This window comes from Helobdella robusta (assembly GCF_000326865.2).
Source record: "Helobdella robusta unplaced genomic scaffold HELROscaffold_65, whole genome shotgun sequence".
Taxonomy (NCBI): Eukaryota; Metazoa; Annelida; class Clitellata; order Rhynchobdellida; family Glossiphoniidae; genus Helobdella; species Helobdella robusta.
In genome coordinates, this window is record NW_008705364.1 from 497227 (window position 1) to 515401 (window position 18175).

Sequence of the window (18175 nt, forward strand, 5' to 3'; positions counted from 1 at the left end):
TGTGTCCTTCTACATATTGGTATTCAGATGATGATCCAAAGACGTTGAAAAAGTTACCGAAAATCAATGCCACAGTTATCACCTATGCTAAAATGCGACAAACAACACTAACACTATATAATTATAATATAATACAACTATAATAATAACAACAATAATAAAAAGAATAATTGAATAATAATAACCTGCAGTGTTCCTTGCTTATATGGCAGCATGCTTGAACGTACGTAAAATGGATTAAAAATATTTAATTACTTATATACGCACATATAAATATCATTTAATATTACAATAACAGTCAAATATATAACATTATATTATTTTACTATATTAACTTGCGATTCGGAAGCACATAAAACATGTACGTACGTATATACAAATTACTTTCAAAGGCAAAAGACTATTTGATTATTTATTTAATATATACATATTTATCTTATTATTATTTTTATTATCATTATTTTAATTTTAAAAACGTTCAATCCAATATAATTAACATTATGTAGATAGGCCGGATCAGACCAGGAAGACCCAACGATCATAATAGCAATGATCAAAACCACCGAATAGATATATGTGTGTGTATGTATGTATGTACGTACGAATGTATGTGTGTACATATGTATGTATGTGTATATATGTATATGTATGTATGAACATATGTATGCAATTAAGTCACACATAAGTCATATGTAATAAAATTTGCGACCTATAATCAGTAAAAGACTACACATAACTATGGTCTACAACACATACATACATACCTACATACACACGTACGTACATAGATATACATACAAACAGACAAGCATACATACACGTACAAAAAGCGACCGAGTCGTCAAGACCTAGGTATTATTATAATATTGTAGCAGCACAATCATATGAAAAAATAAACCGTTGTTATTATTATAAATTGAAAGTAGTAGCAGTAGTAGTAATAGTAGTAGTAGTAGTAGTAGTAGTAGTAGTAGTAGTAGTAGTAGTAGTAGTAGTAGAAGTAGTGTGTTTTCTTTCACCTGCACACACTCAACGGATCAGATTAAGCTTTCATTTCAATTTATTCAACAAGGAAGATTAAAACTCATCTCTTAAGAAAATATTCAACATTTAAATATCACATATAAACACACACGTATACGCGCACGCACACACAAACAAACTCTCACACACACAAGCACACGCACATAAGTTTAATATTAGCAGGAAATACACGGTTAAATGTATGACTGATTAAACAAGGCATTAAATATTACAAATACATAACACCATTTGTTGTTCATTTTAATAATAATAATAAAAATAATAAACAACAATAATAATAAAATCATAATTAAATAATAATAATATATGAGATTAAATGTCGCCAGATACAAAGAAGAGAAGGTAAGGATTATTTGATGAGTTAGATTGAGCGCCTAACAATTTGTCAACTTCGTCCTTTGATATCCTCCTAACTTGGTGGTCATTTAGTTCTAACCAATCAGACGAGGCCAATGGTGATGACGTCAGAGATGACGATGATGTCACTGCTGTTGTTGACGACGATGATGATGGCAATGATGACAATGGAGTTGGTATCTTATCATGAGGTACTTCTAAACTGGCTTTATCATCAGCATCATTATTATTAGCAGTATTATTATTATTAACATTTTTATTATTATTATTATTACTATTATTATTATTACTATTATGATTGCTCTCCTCCTTCTTAGCATCCTTCCTCATCTTCATGTAGGTGATATAGTGACCGGATGATAATGAAAAGCCGCTGTGAGATACGATGGCATGCAGTCTGTATCTGCAGTCATGGATTGATGGGTTGAATGGCTGAGTGTAAAAATGAATGGATGAAAGAAAATATGGAATTGTGTCGTCTGTGAGAGATAGAGAGAAAGAGAGAGAGAGAGAGAGAGAGAGAGAGAGAGAGAGAGTATATCAACGTTAGATTGGATCGACTGATGAAGATAGGTTGTTGAAAATGAATGAATGAAAATAAGGATAAGAATAATAGGAAAAGAGAAAAAGAATGAAAGAGAGAAAGAGAGAGAGTGAGAAAGAGAGAGGGAGAGAGAGACAAACACACGTACTGATGATTAGGATTAGTGCAGTTGATCTCGAGGCAGGGCATGCTGACAGGTATCTTCATGTTGGACATCACTTTGCAATAATATCCAGACATGCTGTTTGGGAAAATGTATGAATGAATGAAAGAGTGAGTGAGTGAACGAATTAATGAATAAGAGAACGAAAGAATGAATAAATGAATGAAAGAACGATTGAATTGAAATAGATAAATGACATGAACCCAAAATAATAAAAGATTAAGAAGAACATAATTATGCATCAACAAACTTTCCCACCCAACCTCTCTCTCTCTCTCTCTCGCTCTTTACACACCCAGACAGACACACATACATACAAACATCTTCCCACCAGACGCCATCTTCACTAACTTGAAAAACGAATTAGTGAATCTGTGCATGTGAATTAGTAGGACATTGGGACATTTATAATAGGCGACTTTGCGCTCTACCTCCGTAAATTGGGCGCACGTCCGACAGTAAAATTTATTCTCGCCCGTCAACTTTTCACTGCTATTCATTATTGACCTGTACATGTCTGCAAAATATCACTCATTCATTATCATTAGATGGTTAATTTATGACTGGAGAGAGAGAGAAAAAGAAAGAGGTAGAGAGAGAGAGAGAGAGAGAGAGAGAGAGAGAGAGAGAGGAAATATCATCCACCAACCAATGGTAAATTGTAGTTAAATAAAGAGAGAGAGAGAGAAATGATTTAATGAAAAACTAAATTATAAAATCACTACCATCATGAACATCTTCGTCTTCGTTATCCTCCTCATCATAATTTCCCCCACAATTATCACCACATCTCCTTGTATTATTTCTTCTATTGTTTATAGTAACCGGCACATCCATGTATTTCTCATTGGTGGTTTTGTCTTCCTCACACTCCATGCATCTGAACGGTTAGAAAAACAACAATAATAACAACAACAACAACAACAACAATAATAATAATAAAAATAAGAAATGGGAAGGATAAATAGCAGCAATAATAATAATAATAATAATAATAAACCTTGTTATCCTAAGTAAGTCTCCTTGGAACATTTCATTAACAAAGTTTTTCGTATCACTAAAATTAATACCACAAATCAACTTGTGTTTGTCGCTATTATTATTATGAAAATTATTAGAATTATTATTGATATAATTATTATTGATATTATTATTGTTATTATTATTATTAACGCCATCATCATCAGCAGCGACAGATCTCAGCTCTAATTTTATTCCTTTATCAGTAATTAGTGGATTGACGGACGGTAAGGCGACGTTATTGTTGTATTTATAATTATTATTAATTTCATTTTTATGATTATTTTCAGATCTAGTTATTATTTTGGTCTTTTTCTTCTTCTTCTTATTATGATTATTCTTCTTCTTCTTTTTATTATTATTACTATGATTATTCTTCATATTACTCCATTCGGCATCGTCATCATCATCATCAGTGCATTTATCATCATCATCATCATCATCAACACCATTAAAACGACAATCGTTTGAAGATTTAAAAAACCTACCCCCACCACCATCATCATCATCATCATCAGCTGTAACTAAACTACTATCATCAACACCACAACTTGCTGAAATTAAACGAACACCATCATCAACTTTAACACAGCGATTGCACTCCATCTCAATATGATTACCACCAGAGCCGGTAATAATATTTTTTCGAATATTTTCGCGACATAATTTCGCCATAATATAATTTTTCATAATTTTAGAGTAATTATTTTTAATGGTATTCAGCTGCTGTATGGCACTGCTGATTTGGGCCAGTGTGAACTGGAGAAACTCGTGGCAGTCTTGTTGAATGTTTGACTTGAACAGCGGATTAATTGACCTGAAAGTCATAATAATTATATTATATTACGATAATTATATTATATTATGATAATTATAATATATTATAACTATATTACACTGTGAAAATTATATTATATTGAAACTATATTATATTATGATAATTATATTATATCAAAACTCTGTTATATTATAAAAATTATATTATATTATAACTATATTACAATATGATAATTATATTATATTATAATAATTATATTACATTATGAAAATTATATTATGACGTCAACCAACTCGAGAGCGCCGTGCAGTTCAGATGGGCAGACGGATGGGTGTGACAAAATCTGCGCTTGTTCCAACCTCTCAAATAACTGTTTAAAAGTGAATTAAATACGAAATAATAATAATAACGATAATAATAATAAGAAGAAAAAGAATAGTAATAATAAGAATAATCATAATAACAAACAATAATAATAATAATAACCATTTTCAAATTCCTAACAAACTTCCAGCTTTTTTGGTCTGTGGCTAGCACTGGAGCCTTATAATAATAAAATAATAATAACAACAACAACAATAATAATAATAATAATAATATTAATAAAAATAATAAACAAATAAATTGTAATAATAACCCACTCTATTAATGCCAAAGACGTTAGCAATGACGTCAACATCGGAGGAAATGCGTTCAATTTCAGAATGCAAATTGTCGACATTCGTCTTGAATGAAGGTATGTAGTATAGGGCCTGAATAACACTGTTCAGATAGCATGAGTTACCTGCAAAATTATACATACATACAAACCAAACACACATACAAACATACAATATATACAAACACACATACAAACAAACATTTAACCAAACATACAAACAAACATACATACAAGCAAACAATCAAACAGGCATAAAAACATATATAAATTTCATATAAACATGTATACATACCATACACACGCACACACACACACACAAACAAAGGTAAACCTAAATTAACTAGACCAGGGATCAAATATTCTTCAGGTTTCACAACTTCTTTAACCCTGCCAGGAAGAAATTTAATAAAATTAGCAATAAAAATGATTTTTTCAAAATTACATAAAAATATACTATATAAGTATTTGATATGTTGACACCAAAGAACTAACGAAACTTACTTATTAATACTAGCATTTTTATTCGGTGGAGTTGAAAACATATTATCGATAGTTGCTAAGCTGGCAGGTACACCATTTTTAAACTTTTTCTTCAGGGAAAGACATCCTTTTCTCTTCTTTTCTTGTTTTGGGAGCTCTTGTGTAGACATAGAACTGTCACAACCTAAGTTCACTAACGAGTCATTGTTAGCATTTTCTGTAGTTGTTAAATTAAGATCCGGAGTGCTTATTGATGTTGTTAGTGTAGTTGTGATAGGATCAGTGATGCTAGCTGTTGTGATTGTTGTAAGTGCAGAATGACTAGTTGCAGAGCCATCTGGTATCGCTGTTATATTTTTGCTGTTACTAAATATCGCAGAAGATGAGTATGATGATGAAATAATTAGTGAGCCATCTACTTTATTTTCATCATTATCAAAATTATAGTCGTTAATAATGGCATTTTTATTTTTTGCAGCAGTTTTGCAAGTGAATAAATTATCTATTGCGCTGTCAGTTAGTGATTTCTGGAGGCAATTATTATTACTACCGCCATTTTGTTGCAGTTTTACGTCATTTTCACTAATTTGACTTTTAGTACCAATCAGATCGCGTACGTTAAGTTTCCGTTTTCTACCCATTTTACATCTATTTATCTTAAATTAAAATAATTTAGATTGAGTAACAAAAAAATTATTCATAAAAAGTTACGATTCAATCTGTTTTTATACATTAAAATTTATTTTTTAAAAAGTGCCACAAGAAAATTTAAAAGTTAAGCGAGATGTTTAAAAACAAGACAGGTACTTGAGCAGCGCTGAGTTAGGAGTGGTTAAATTATTTTATGATTAATTATTTCAATACCATACTAAAATATCTTATCTTCGTTTAATATGCGCATTTTCAGAGCTTATTCCTTTATAAAACTTCCAAAAGTATCTGAAATTTATCAAATTCACTGCCGTATGTTACAAATTACTGTCGAATGACGGAAAATTAACACTAACACCAACTTAATATGGACAATGACATCACCATCATCGTAATAATCTTTATCGTCATCTTCATCACTTTCATCATTATCGTCTTCGTCATCGTCGCCGTCATCATCATCATCGTCGCCGTCATCATCATCATCATCGCCAGTGTTGACCCTCACTACTTATTCAGGCTCTCACCCTTGGAAGATTGATTTCATTGGTCATCTGTGTCATCTCTCCTTCTCTCTATCTCTCTTTACTTCGCCATCCATTTCTCGTTTTCTTCCAGTTTTTGTTACACATACTCTCTATCTATCTCTTTCTTTCTTTCTTTTTTTTTATCTTTTTCTGTCTTTTTTTCTTCTCTTGTTCTCCTTCTCTCCCTCCCTCTCTCTCTCTCTCTTTACTTTGTCATTGCCACTTATTTTTCCTTCTCCTCATTTTATTACCCATTTTACGTTTCTTACTTATTTTCTTTCTCTCTCTCCCTTCCCATCCTCTCTTTTTTTTTGTCTTTCCCGCCATTCCTTTCCCGCCATTTTTTTCTAATTTTAAAGGTATTAATTTTTGTTTGTGTTCTTATTTCTCTTTCTCTCCATCTCAATATTTCATACTCTATTTATATATCTTTCTCATTCTTTCACTCTCTCTCTCTCTCTCTCTCTCTCTCTCTCTCTCTCTCTTTTCTCGATGTTATCTAGCAACTTCGTCATTATCATTCAATGGTGGTCATAAAGACGATGAAGATGATAACGATGATGATAATGATGGCGATGACGCTGCTGTGGCTGCTGTGGCTGCTGCTGATGACGATGGCGATGCTGATGACGATGACGACGACGAAAATGAAGTATACTTTCTTGCACGGCGGTCATGTAAATAAAAAGGATAGATGGAAGGAAGGAGGGGGCCCAGTTATGATGATGATGATGACCACGTTGTTGTTGTTGTTGTTGATGATGATGATCGTCGTCACCATCATCATCATCGTCGTCATCACCATAACCATCACCTTCATCACCCTAGTCATTATCATCATCACTATAACCATCATCTTCATCATAATCTTCATCATCATCATCTTCATCATCATCATCTTCATCATCATCATCTTCATCATCATCTTCATCATCATCTTCATCATCATCATCATCATCATCATCATCATCAAAACCGCTGCCATAATCGTTATCAGTAATTCTTTTGAAGTACACTGCTTCTTATGAAATTAGCATTATTTGAATCGAAAAGAATATTGCATTTAAGAAAGGGTGATGATGATGATGATGATGATAATAATGATAATAACAATAATAATAACAATAATAATAATAATAATAATAATAATAATAATAATGAACATCGTCATAACTTTAAAAAATTCCAACAGTATCACGTTCCGGGTCATCTATGTTATTATTATTATTATTATTATTATTATTATTATTGTTGTTGTTGTTGTTGTTGTTTAATTTCGTCATAAATAATTATTATAACGACGATTATCATTATTGTTATTGCTGTTATTAATTTTGTTTTTTATTATTCTTATTTTTGTTGTTGTTTTTTTTTTAATGTTTTTATTTTTTGTTTATGGAGCGCGACGAAAGGCTAGATAATCATGGCGAGTCTTGTAAAATGTTGTTGTTGCTGCTGTTGTTGCTGTTGTTGTTGTTGCTGATGTTGTTGTTGACGTTGTTGTTGATGCGAATGAAATTGTTGTTGATGTTGTTGTTAATGTTATCGAAATTGTTGTTGATGTTGTTGCTGCTTTTGTTAATGTTGTTGTTGTTTACACACACACGCACACAAACACACATAAAAATATGCATTTAATCTCATCTAATACTTATGCAAGAATATAAACAATTCTTATATAGACATACATACATACATACATACATACATACATACATACATACATACATACATACATACATACATACATACATACGTACATACATACATACATACATACATACATACATACATACATACGTACATACATACATACGTACATACATACATACGTACATACATACATACATACATACATACGTACATACATACATACGTACATACATACATACGTACATACATACATACGTACATACATACATACGTACATACATACATACATACGTACATAAATACATACATACATACATACATACATACATACATACATACATACATACATACATACATACATACATACATACATACATACATACATACATACGTACATAAATACATACATACATACATACATACATACATACATACATACATACATACATACATACATACATACATACACACACATACATAGGTATGTATATAATCGTCAGCCAACGGCATTCCAAAGCGAGTCATCTATATAATCCTAGCTTGTTAGGCATGAAAAAAAATAAATTAATTAAAAAACTGTTAAATCACGAATTTTTAAATTAAAAATCAATAAAATATAATAAATGAACAAATATTTTTATTATCTATTCATAATTTTTTAGACATTCACCACTGATGTTGTTAAATCGTTTTAAAATAAAAAAAATGTTTGAAAAACTATAATACTATTGCCAGGTCGACTATAATTATTACTACTACTTCTACTACTACTACTACTACTACTACTACTACTACTACTACCACTACTACTACTACTACAATAACAACTACTACTACTACAACTACAACAACAACAACAACAACAACTACTACTACTATTACTAATAATAATAATAATACAACTACTACCACTACTTTTGCTGCTTCTGCTGTCGCCACTACTACTACAACAACAAGTTCCAAAAAAATATCGTAACTCCTTCCATCATAAACCACGCGTCTGTTAAGTAAAAACAACTCCCAAACAGAAAATTGCAATTGGCGGCAAACATCTTAACGTTAGTCAAGTTAGTAACATTAATTGGGTCATTTTTAATTATCTAGGTCACGATTTTGAAATGGGTCATGTCATATATGATTTTTTTCTGGTCGCTTGGTCAGTTCGGATGGCATTATGCGATGTAACAACGCATGTCGGGTTTAATTTGTTGGTGGGACTTTAACAAATTAGATCAAGTTGCTATTGTTGTTGTTGTTGTCATTGTTGTTGTTGTTATTGTTGTTGTTGCTGTTGTTGTTTTTGTTGTTGTTGATGTTGTTGTTGTTTTTGTTGTTGTTGTTGTTTTTGTTGTTGTTGTTTTTCTTCAAAATTTATTTTTTTCTCAGCAAAATCGTTTGACGAATTGCTCCCCGCCTGATTTTAAATTATTTCAATTTTTTAGTGAAAGAAAAATATTCGGTTTTTATGGAAAGGCAAAAAAATAATTTCATTTTTTTTTCTTCGGTTTCAAAATTTTTTTTTCGGCGTTTCTTTTTTTTTTGAATTTATGTTTTATTGATGGCGACGACGACAATGATGATAGTTATGTTGATGATGTATGTATGTTTGTTTGTATGTTTATATGTATGTATATTTGCATGTATGTATGTATGTATGTTTGTATGTATGTATGTATGTATGTATGTATGTATATGTAAATATACCTCCTTACATTCTCGGCGGACCGGGCCACGTTCGTTGATCACTGAAACGCTTCTCGAAGACTGTTGATTTTTCAGCCTTGTCGATCTATTGCTCATACCATACTCCAGCTTTTTAATATTCTCATACGCAGTCGAACCACTGCAGCCATGGCTTGCTGCTTTAGAAGACTCTCTTTTTTATTTCTTTTCAGCAACAACCAATACGAAGCTTGCTCTGCGCTACTAATAACTGCCTGACAGTCAGTCCCACCTCTTTGAAAAGTTTATACATCGACACTCCCACTGTTACTCTTTAATTGAGCATGTTATCTTGGTACGACACAGTTCAATAAAGATAATATATGTATGTGTGTGTGTGGTGTGTCTGTGTGTGTATGTATGTACGTATGTATGTTTGTATGTTTGTGTGTATGTATGTATGTTTGTATGTATGTATGTTTGTATGTATGTTTGTTTGTTTGTATGTATGTTTGTATGTATTGTAGGCCGAAGTTTTGTTTGTATCCAAGCGTGAAATGAAAAAAGAGGCGGTTGACTGAAAGAATGAAAGAAAAAACTACCACAGAAGTAAGGGCCAGTGGTGTAATGGAAGGGGCGGTTGCTGGGGACTGCCTTCTCCCTCCCAAAAATACAAAATCTTTTAATCAAATATGAGCAAAAATACAAAAGTACACAGATATACAAATACAATACAAAGTTCTGAGTTGATTAAATTCTTTTTCATCCAACCACCCATTCAACATCAGTTTAATTTAGTTTAATTTAACTGAATGAATGAATGAATGAATGAATGATGAATGAATGAATGAATGAATGAATGAATGAATGAATGAATGAATGAATGAATGAATGAATGAATGAATGAATGAATGAATGAATGAATGAATAAATGAATGAATGAATGAATGAATGAATGAACAAATGAATGAAGTAAATAGAAAACATCTTAATCAAAAGAGACAATGGAACAATTAATAAAATTCCACAAGCCAACAAATTTAAATTTTGAAAAAACTAACAAAAAAAATACAAACATAAAAACAAAAAACACAGATGCCAAAACAGAAAAACAAAAATACAAAAACAACGAAACAAACAAAAAACAAACAAAAAAATAAACGAAAAACAAAAACACACACAAAAAAACGGACGACTATTTAATTGCCCACAGCTTTATTTTTCAGTGATTGATTTAACCCGAAGGCTTAGAGGCGATTGGTTGGTTGTTTAGATGATTAGATGATTGATTAGTTGTTTGATTGATTAGTTAATTGATTGGTTGATTGGTTAGATGATTGATTGGCTGTTTGATTGATTAGTTAATTGGTTGGTTGGTTAGATGATTAGATGATTGATTGGTTGTTTGATTGATTAGTTAATCGATTGGTTGGTTGTTTGATTGATTAGTTATACGATTGGTTGGTTGGTTAGATGATTGATTGGTTGTTTGATTGATCAGTTTATTGATTGGTTGATTAAATGAGTGATTGGTTGATTGTTTGATTGATTAGTTAATTGATTGGTGGGTTGGTTAGATGATTGATCTTTTGATTGGTTAGTTGACTGGTTGAAATGTGAATGAATGAAGGAATGATTGAAGAAATTATTATATTTCTGGATAAATGATAAGCTGGCTTGCTGATTGGTTGAATGAGTGAATGAATTAATTTACAAAGGAATGAATGAATAAACAAATGAATGAATGAATGAACAAATGAATGAATGAACAAAAAAATTTAATTGATTGATTGATTGAAAAATTTGTTACAGAAAGTTAAGCGATTGTTCGGTAACTTCAATAACGATTTTTCTTTCAATGATTGATTGATTGAGCGACTGTTTGATAGATCGGGTGAATGAATGAATGATTGATTGATTGACCGGTTTATTAGTTTTCTGACACTAACACAAAATACAATCTCTCAATTCTCCATCACACTGTCTCACTACCACCGCCACCACCACTACTACTACTACTACTACTACTACTACTACTACTAATACAACTACTACTACCACTACTACTACTACTACTATTACTACTACTACTACCACAACCACCGCCACTACTACTTTTACTACTACTACTACTACCACCACTACTACTACTGCTACTACTACTACTACTACTATCACAGCAAATAAAAATAAGAATAAAAACAAACAATTTTGAAGAAATCCCGACATAATTACCGCTCATCCGATTGGCTGGAGTCAAGTCACGTGTCATGTCACGTGGTCACACTTGATACCGACCTATTTTAGATTAGAGAGAGAGAGAAAGAGAGAGAGAAAGAGAGAAAGAGAGCGGGAAAGAGAGAGAATCAGAGAAAGAAAGGGGTAGAGAGAAAGAAAAAAATATGAAAAAAATACATATAAAAATGAGAAAAGTGGAATGAATGATTTTGAAAAAAAGAACAAAAGAACGAAATTGGTGGAGGTTGTTAGATTGAAAATAAAAAAACATAATTACCATCATCCTCATCATCTTCATCATCCTCATCATTGCCCGCTCTTTTAATGTTGTCTAATCCGTGTAGATAATTTCAAATTTAATTCTCCATCTTGAGAGATGTATTTAAATTAATCTCCGATCTCTGACGTCATCATCATCGTCATCACCATCATCGTCACCATCGTCATCATCATCGTCATCGTCATCATCATCACCATCATCTTCGTTGTCTTCGTCGTCTTTGCTGGTGGCAAATGAGAAGATGGAATTCATTTTTAAGCACCCAAATCTTGTATGTAATTATCGCAATTACTGAAATTTTGCATTAGTCATCATTATCATAGTCATAATTATCATCATCATTTTATTCATTCATTCATCCACCTATCTCCCCGTCCATCTATCCATCTATCCATCCATCTATCCATCCATCAATCCATTCATCCAACTATTCATTCATTTAATTCCATGCTGTTGAAATTTAAAAAAATGAATTATTGGAGGTATCTCTGAATTATATAAAGTGAATGAGGATGGACAACAACATCAACACAACAACAACAACGACAACAACAACAACGACACAACAACACAACAACAACTACAACAACAATAATAACAATAATAGATCTAAAAAACTTTATTTAATGACGACTAAAAGCTTTGCCATAGAACACTTTGTAATGTTTGATGACAAAATATGATGAGAAAAATTGAAACGCTACTACTACTACTACTACTACTGCTGTCGTTACTACTACTACTACTACTACTGCTGTCGTTACTACTACTACTACTACTACTACTACTACTACTACTACTACTACATTAATAATAATATTAATTAACATAATTAACGAGCGTAATTAACATTATTTGGAAATAATAAAATAAAAACAAATTAAACAAACAAAAAAAAATCAAAGAAATCGGAAGTTTTACAAAAAATATTTCAATGTCAGATTTTATTGAAAATTTTTTAACTTTATTGATGGTTCAATAGTCTTCGCGTGCAAATGATTTTAAAATTCTCGCCAAAAAGAAGAAAGAGAACTTGATTTATTCATTTTCGTTTGTATACTTTTTGTATTGTATGTTTTTGTATTGTATGGTATTGTATTGTATGGTTTTGTGTTGTATGGCTTTGTATTGTATGGTTTGTATTGAATTGTAATTTTGGTTTTGTATTGTATGGCTTTGTATTGTATTGGATTGTATTGTATGGTTTTGTATTGTATGATTTGTATTGTATGGTTTTTTATTGTATGGCTTTGTAATGTTAAGTATTTTTTGGTTTTTCTTTATTTTGTCATTTTTATTTATCTTTAATTTATGACTTTAAAAAAATAATTTTTCATAGAATGAAATAAACATTGATTTTGAAAGAACAAAGAAAAATTAATTTTTCGAAAATGTTTTTTGTTACAATTTGAACAAAATAAACGTGAAGCCCTTCAAAAATAAAAAAAAAGATACTCTATAACGACATCATCATCAACAACAACATCATCATCAACAACATTAACAAGATCACCTTCAACAACAACAACCCAACAACCTAACTACCAGCAAAAAACAGTTTAATATTGATAATGCCTGCAAAACGTTTTGCCAAAAATACAAAAAACAACAACAAAAAAGCAAAAATAAAACAAAGATGAAACAAAAGCGAAGACGAAACATAAACAAAAACAAAACAAAAAACAAAGGCAAAATACGGCACGAAAAACGTTGCCAAAAAAGTATCAACAACATCAGCAACATAGTTACATGTAAACAAATTACCTCCGTCAACATCCACAATGCCACCAACAACAACATCAACAACAACATCAACCACATCATCAACAACATCAACTTCAACCACATCATCAGCAACATCAACAACAACAACAGCAACAACTAAAGCAGAACCTGGCATCGCTTGTGTGTCGTAAATTTATTTTAAAGCTATTTTGTCACAAGGTTTTCTTTGCCACTTGTAAATCGTTTTTTTTTATTTTTGCTATTTAATTCTTATTATTCTGCTATGGCTATTGTTATTATAAAATTATTATTTTATTATTAATACATTTTTTTAATTTATATCCAAACTTTTCCAAAATTTTAAAACGTTTCTTGTCTTCTTTTGAGACATTTTTTTCAATAATTACTGTCTGTTTTAACAAACACAAACCACAAACACACACACACAGATCACAGTTACACATACATAATACACAAACACACACACACACATACAGACAGACCACACACATACACACACATACATACAGACAGACCACAGACACACACACAAAACACACATACATACATAGACAGACGCACATACTCTATAAAAGATTTTTGTATCACATAGTGCCAATCACTATTGTGTGTTTTACTATTGCTGTTATTGTAGCTATAATAATTATTATTATTAATATTAATATTATTATTATTATTATTGTTGTTGTTGTTGTTGTTATAGAAATTATTGTTGCCATTATTGTATTTTAATAGTTCATTATCGATTGATTTTTAAAGTGCAAAGATATGTAACGTTGATTCAATTGCTGGTACTCATTTCTTCCTTTTCTTCTTCTTCCTCCTCCTCTTCTTCTTCTTCTTCTTCTTCTTCTTCTTCTTCTTTTTCCTACCATTATTATTATTAGTATTTTATTAGTATTAAATAGTTATATTATTATTAGAGTTGTGACTCGTTATAGCCATACCCTGTGATGATCAAATTGAAATTCTTGAACTGCATGCCATGAAACCAGCCTGGTGCCCTCTAGACAATACAAAAAAAATAAATATTCTGACAATTAACGCTGCTATTTAAATGCCAATTATAAATATTTTTCAATTATTACCAAAAAGTTTGAGATATATCCTGTTGGTTTTTATAACAATTTCACTTTATCTCTAATTAAAATTTAAAATTTATTTGAATTGATAAACTCTGTTATAAATTTATTCAAGGGGATTTATTGTGACAGAAGCAAGCAATAACACTATTTTAAATACACTGTACAGCTCTGCAACTGACACACCGGTGAGCCAAGTATTTCAAATCTATCATCATTACTCTGTCATCTTGTTTAAATATTTGAACTCTTCTGTTATAATTCTCAACATATGTTTTATTGGAAAAATGCAAGGAGGTTCCAATTTCACCATGGCCCTCATGTAAGTAAGTAACTTCGGCTTTATTTTTAAACGAGTGAGTGAATGAATGAGTGAATGATTGGATGAATGAGTGAATCAATGGATGAATGAGTGAATGAGTAAATGAATGGATGAATGAGTGAACGAATGAATGAAAAAAAAACAACGCTCTTAGCGGCATTTTCATTTCCGTTAGTTGACTTCATTTGAAGTTTGCCATAGAGAGTAAAGTCAAAATGGCGTCCTTTTTATTTTCAATAGTTCTTTGCGAAGGCTATCCATAATTTATATTATTATTATTATTATTATTAACGGAGTTTAAAGTGATTCAGAAGACTATGGTCTGTGTAAGAACCACTACTAATTAGATCTCCTAATATGGTAAAGAAATTATTTTTCTTTAACGTTGCTCTATCGCTATTGTCTATTTTTGAGACGATTTCGTGTTTTTCTATCTTTGTTTATTGGTTTAATTTTTTTAGATGGTTTTACAACAACAAAAACAACAACAACAACAACAACATCAACAACAAAAACAACAATATTAACAATAATAAAATTAAAATAATTTGCAAACGTACGTATGTATGTATGTAGTTCTCATGTTATCCTGTCAAAGCTGAAACGTGATTTGGGTTTTTAAATTCATTCATTCATTCGTTCTTCGTACATTCATTCATTGATTGATTCATTTGTTCATTCATTTGTTCTTTTATTCATTCTTTCATTCCTTCATTCATCCATCCGTAATTTCTTTTAAACCACTAAACAAAAAAATTCTTCTTCTATTGTTCGATTCTTTAAATTTGCCGATGCGAGTTTGAATTTTAAGCAAAGCATCCGGGTTTTTTTTGTCATTCATTCCTTTATTCGTTCGTTTATTCAATTTGTTCTTCATTCATTAATTCATTCAGTTGTTTGTTCGTTCGTTCGTTCGTTCGTTCACAAGCTCTCTACTTCATTCATTCAGTTTGTCTGATGTTTTTCTTCTTCAAAATTTTTAAAAGTAAACTGAATGGCCGCAAAAGTGAAATGTTTTTTTAACGAAAAACCAAAAAAACATAGAAAAAAAGAAATAGAAGAAGTAGCCAAGCAATTTTAAGATTTCAATTTTCAGTTGTATCTGTTGGCAGCGGCTGGAAACAAATTTTGGTTTGTTAAAAAACTATATAAGTGACAGGATGTTACAGAATGAACGAATGAATGGATGGATGGATGAATGACGAACGAACTGACGAACTAACGAACGAACGAATGAACGAACGAAAGATGAATAATACAATTGAGAAAAACGAATAGAAATCTTTTTTTTAAATAATTTTTCAACTTTTCAGACAAAAAAAGCAAAAATTTCAAACAAAACTAATTAAAAAATTTAATTTCTTAAAAAATTGGTTTCCCAGCTTTTCGTTTTTCAGACATTTCCAAGTAATGCATCAACTGTGATCTTTAAATTGCAATATTTCGGAAAATCGTCAAAACGAAAAAAAACACTAAATAATAAACAATTTTTCTGTTTGTTTTTCAGCAAATTGTCATTTTGTAGCGCTGGGTTTTGTGACAGAAGTCAAAATGTCTCAAACATAACGTGTTAACCAGCTGTCAATATAATATAATTTTTTGGGTTAGTTGTTTCTTTGTGTGTTTCTATGTGTGTGTTTATGTATTTATGTGTGTGTATGTGTATGTATGTGTGTGTATGCGTGTGTGTGTGTGTGTGTATATATGCGTGTGTATGTGTGTGTGTGTATATGTGTAAACAATGTAACTAAATAAATATATATTTTTTTAATGTATTAGTTTGAACGCAAGAATTGATTTATACGTAATTATGTAAATGTAAATGCTATATACGATATTGAAAACTATTTTTTGTTATTGTTATTGTTGTTGTTGTGTTGTTGTTGTTGTTGCTGTTGTTGCTGCTGTTGTTGTAGTTGTGTTGTTGTTGTTGTTGTTGCTGTTGTTATTGTTGTGTTGTTGTAGATGTTGTAGTTGTTGTGTTGTTGTTGTTGTAGCTGTTGTTGTTGTTGTTGCTGTTGTTGTTATCCTTTTTAATGCTACAGTTGTTAATGTTATAATTGTTTCTATTAATGTGATTGCCTATGTAGTTTTTGATATTTTTATTAATATTTTTTCACGATCAGTGAGTAGATGAAATTTCAACAACAGAGCACAACAAAAACATCAACAACAACGACAGACATGGTTAACAAAAATTCGGATGTTAACAACAACAGCAGCAACAACAACAACAACAACAACATCGTCAACAAATGCAACAACATCAACACTATCAACAACAAAAACAACATCGCTATCAAAACTTTCAACAACATCATCATCATCATCTTCATCGCTATCATCATCAACTCTACGGAATGTAACGAACAAAAATGGCTGGAAATATCCAAGTACGAAGCTACAATGACGTCACCATCTTCACCATCCTCATCCTCATCATCATCTTCTTCATCCTCATCTTCATCTTCATCATCATCTTCTTCATTTTCATCTTCATCATCATCTTCTTCTTTGTCTTCACCACCACCATCACAATTATCATCACCACAAACATCATCATCGTCATCATCATCATCTTCTTTTTCATCATCATCGTCATCATCATCATCATCTTCATCATCATCATCATCGTCATCATCATCATCATCATCCTAACTACAGTAGATTAGACGCGGGAAAAGTTTGTGAAGGGACGACAATTTTCGGGTTGAAAAACTGCGGACTGTGTCAGGAAGAATTTGGAGAGAGTACCGCCAGGACTGCAAAGTGATATACACGTATGCTACATTTTGCATACATACATGCATGCATACATACATACATACATACATACATACATACATACATACATACATACATACATACATTATAGTTCTAATCAATTATGCCGTTCATACATACATTCATACATACATACATACATACATACATACATACATACATACATACATACATACATTATAT

General features: G+C 31.0%; 1 protein-coding gene across 1 annotated transcript; it reads right to left on the reverse strand.

The window, feature by feature from the left end:
- Nucleotides 1-424: 424 nt before the first annotated feature.
- HELRODRAFT_194058 (hypothetical protein) lies at nt 425-5761 on the reverse strand. The gene is given in 11 exon segments (XM_009030147.1): nt 425-597; nt 617-1804; nt 2094-2186; nt 2460-2625; nt 2834-2988; nt 3109-3188; nt 3711-3945; nt 4200-4276; nt 4548-4690; nt 4899-4954; nt 5069-5761. The coding sequence occupies 10 exon segments, from the start codon at nt 5686-5688 to the stop codon at nt 1357-1359; spliced, it is 2073 nt and encodes a 690-aa protein (XP_009028395.1). The 5' UTR covers nt 5689-5761; the 3' UTR covers nt 425-597; nt 617-1356.
- Nucleotides 5762-18175: the final 12414 nt, after the last annotated feature.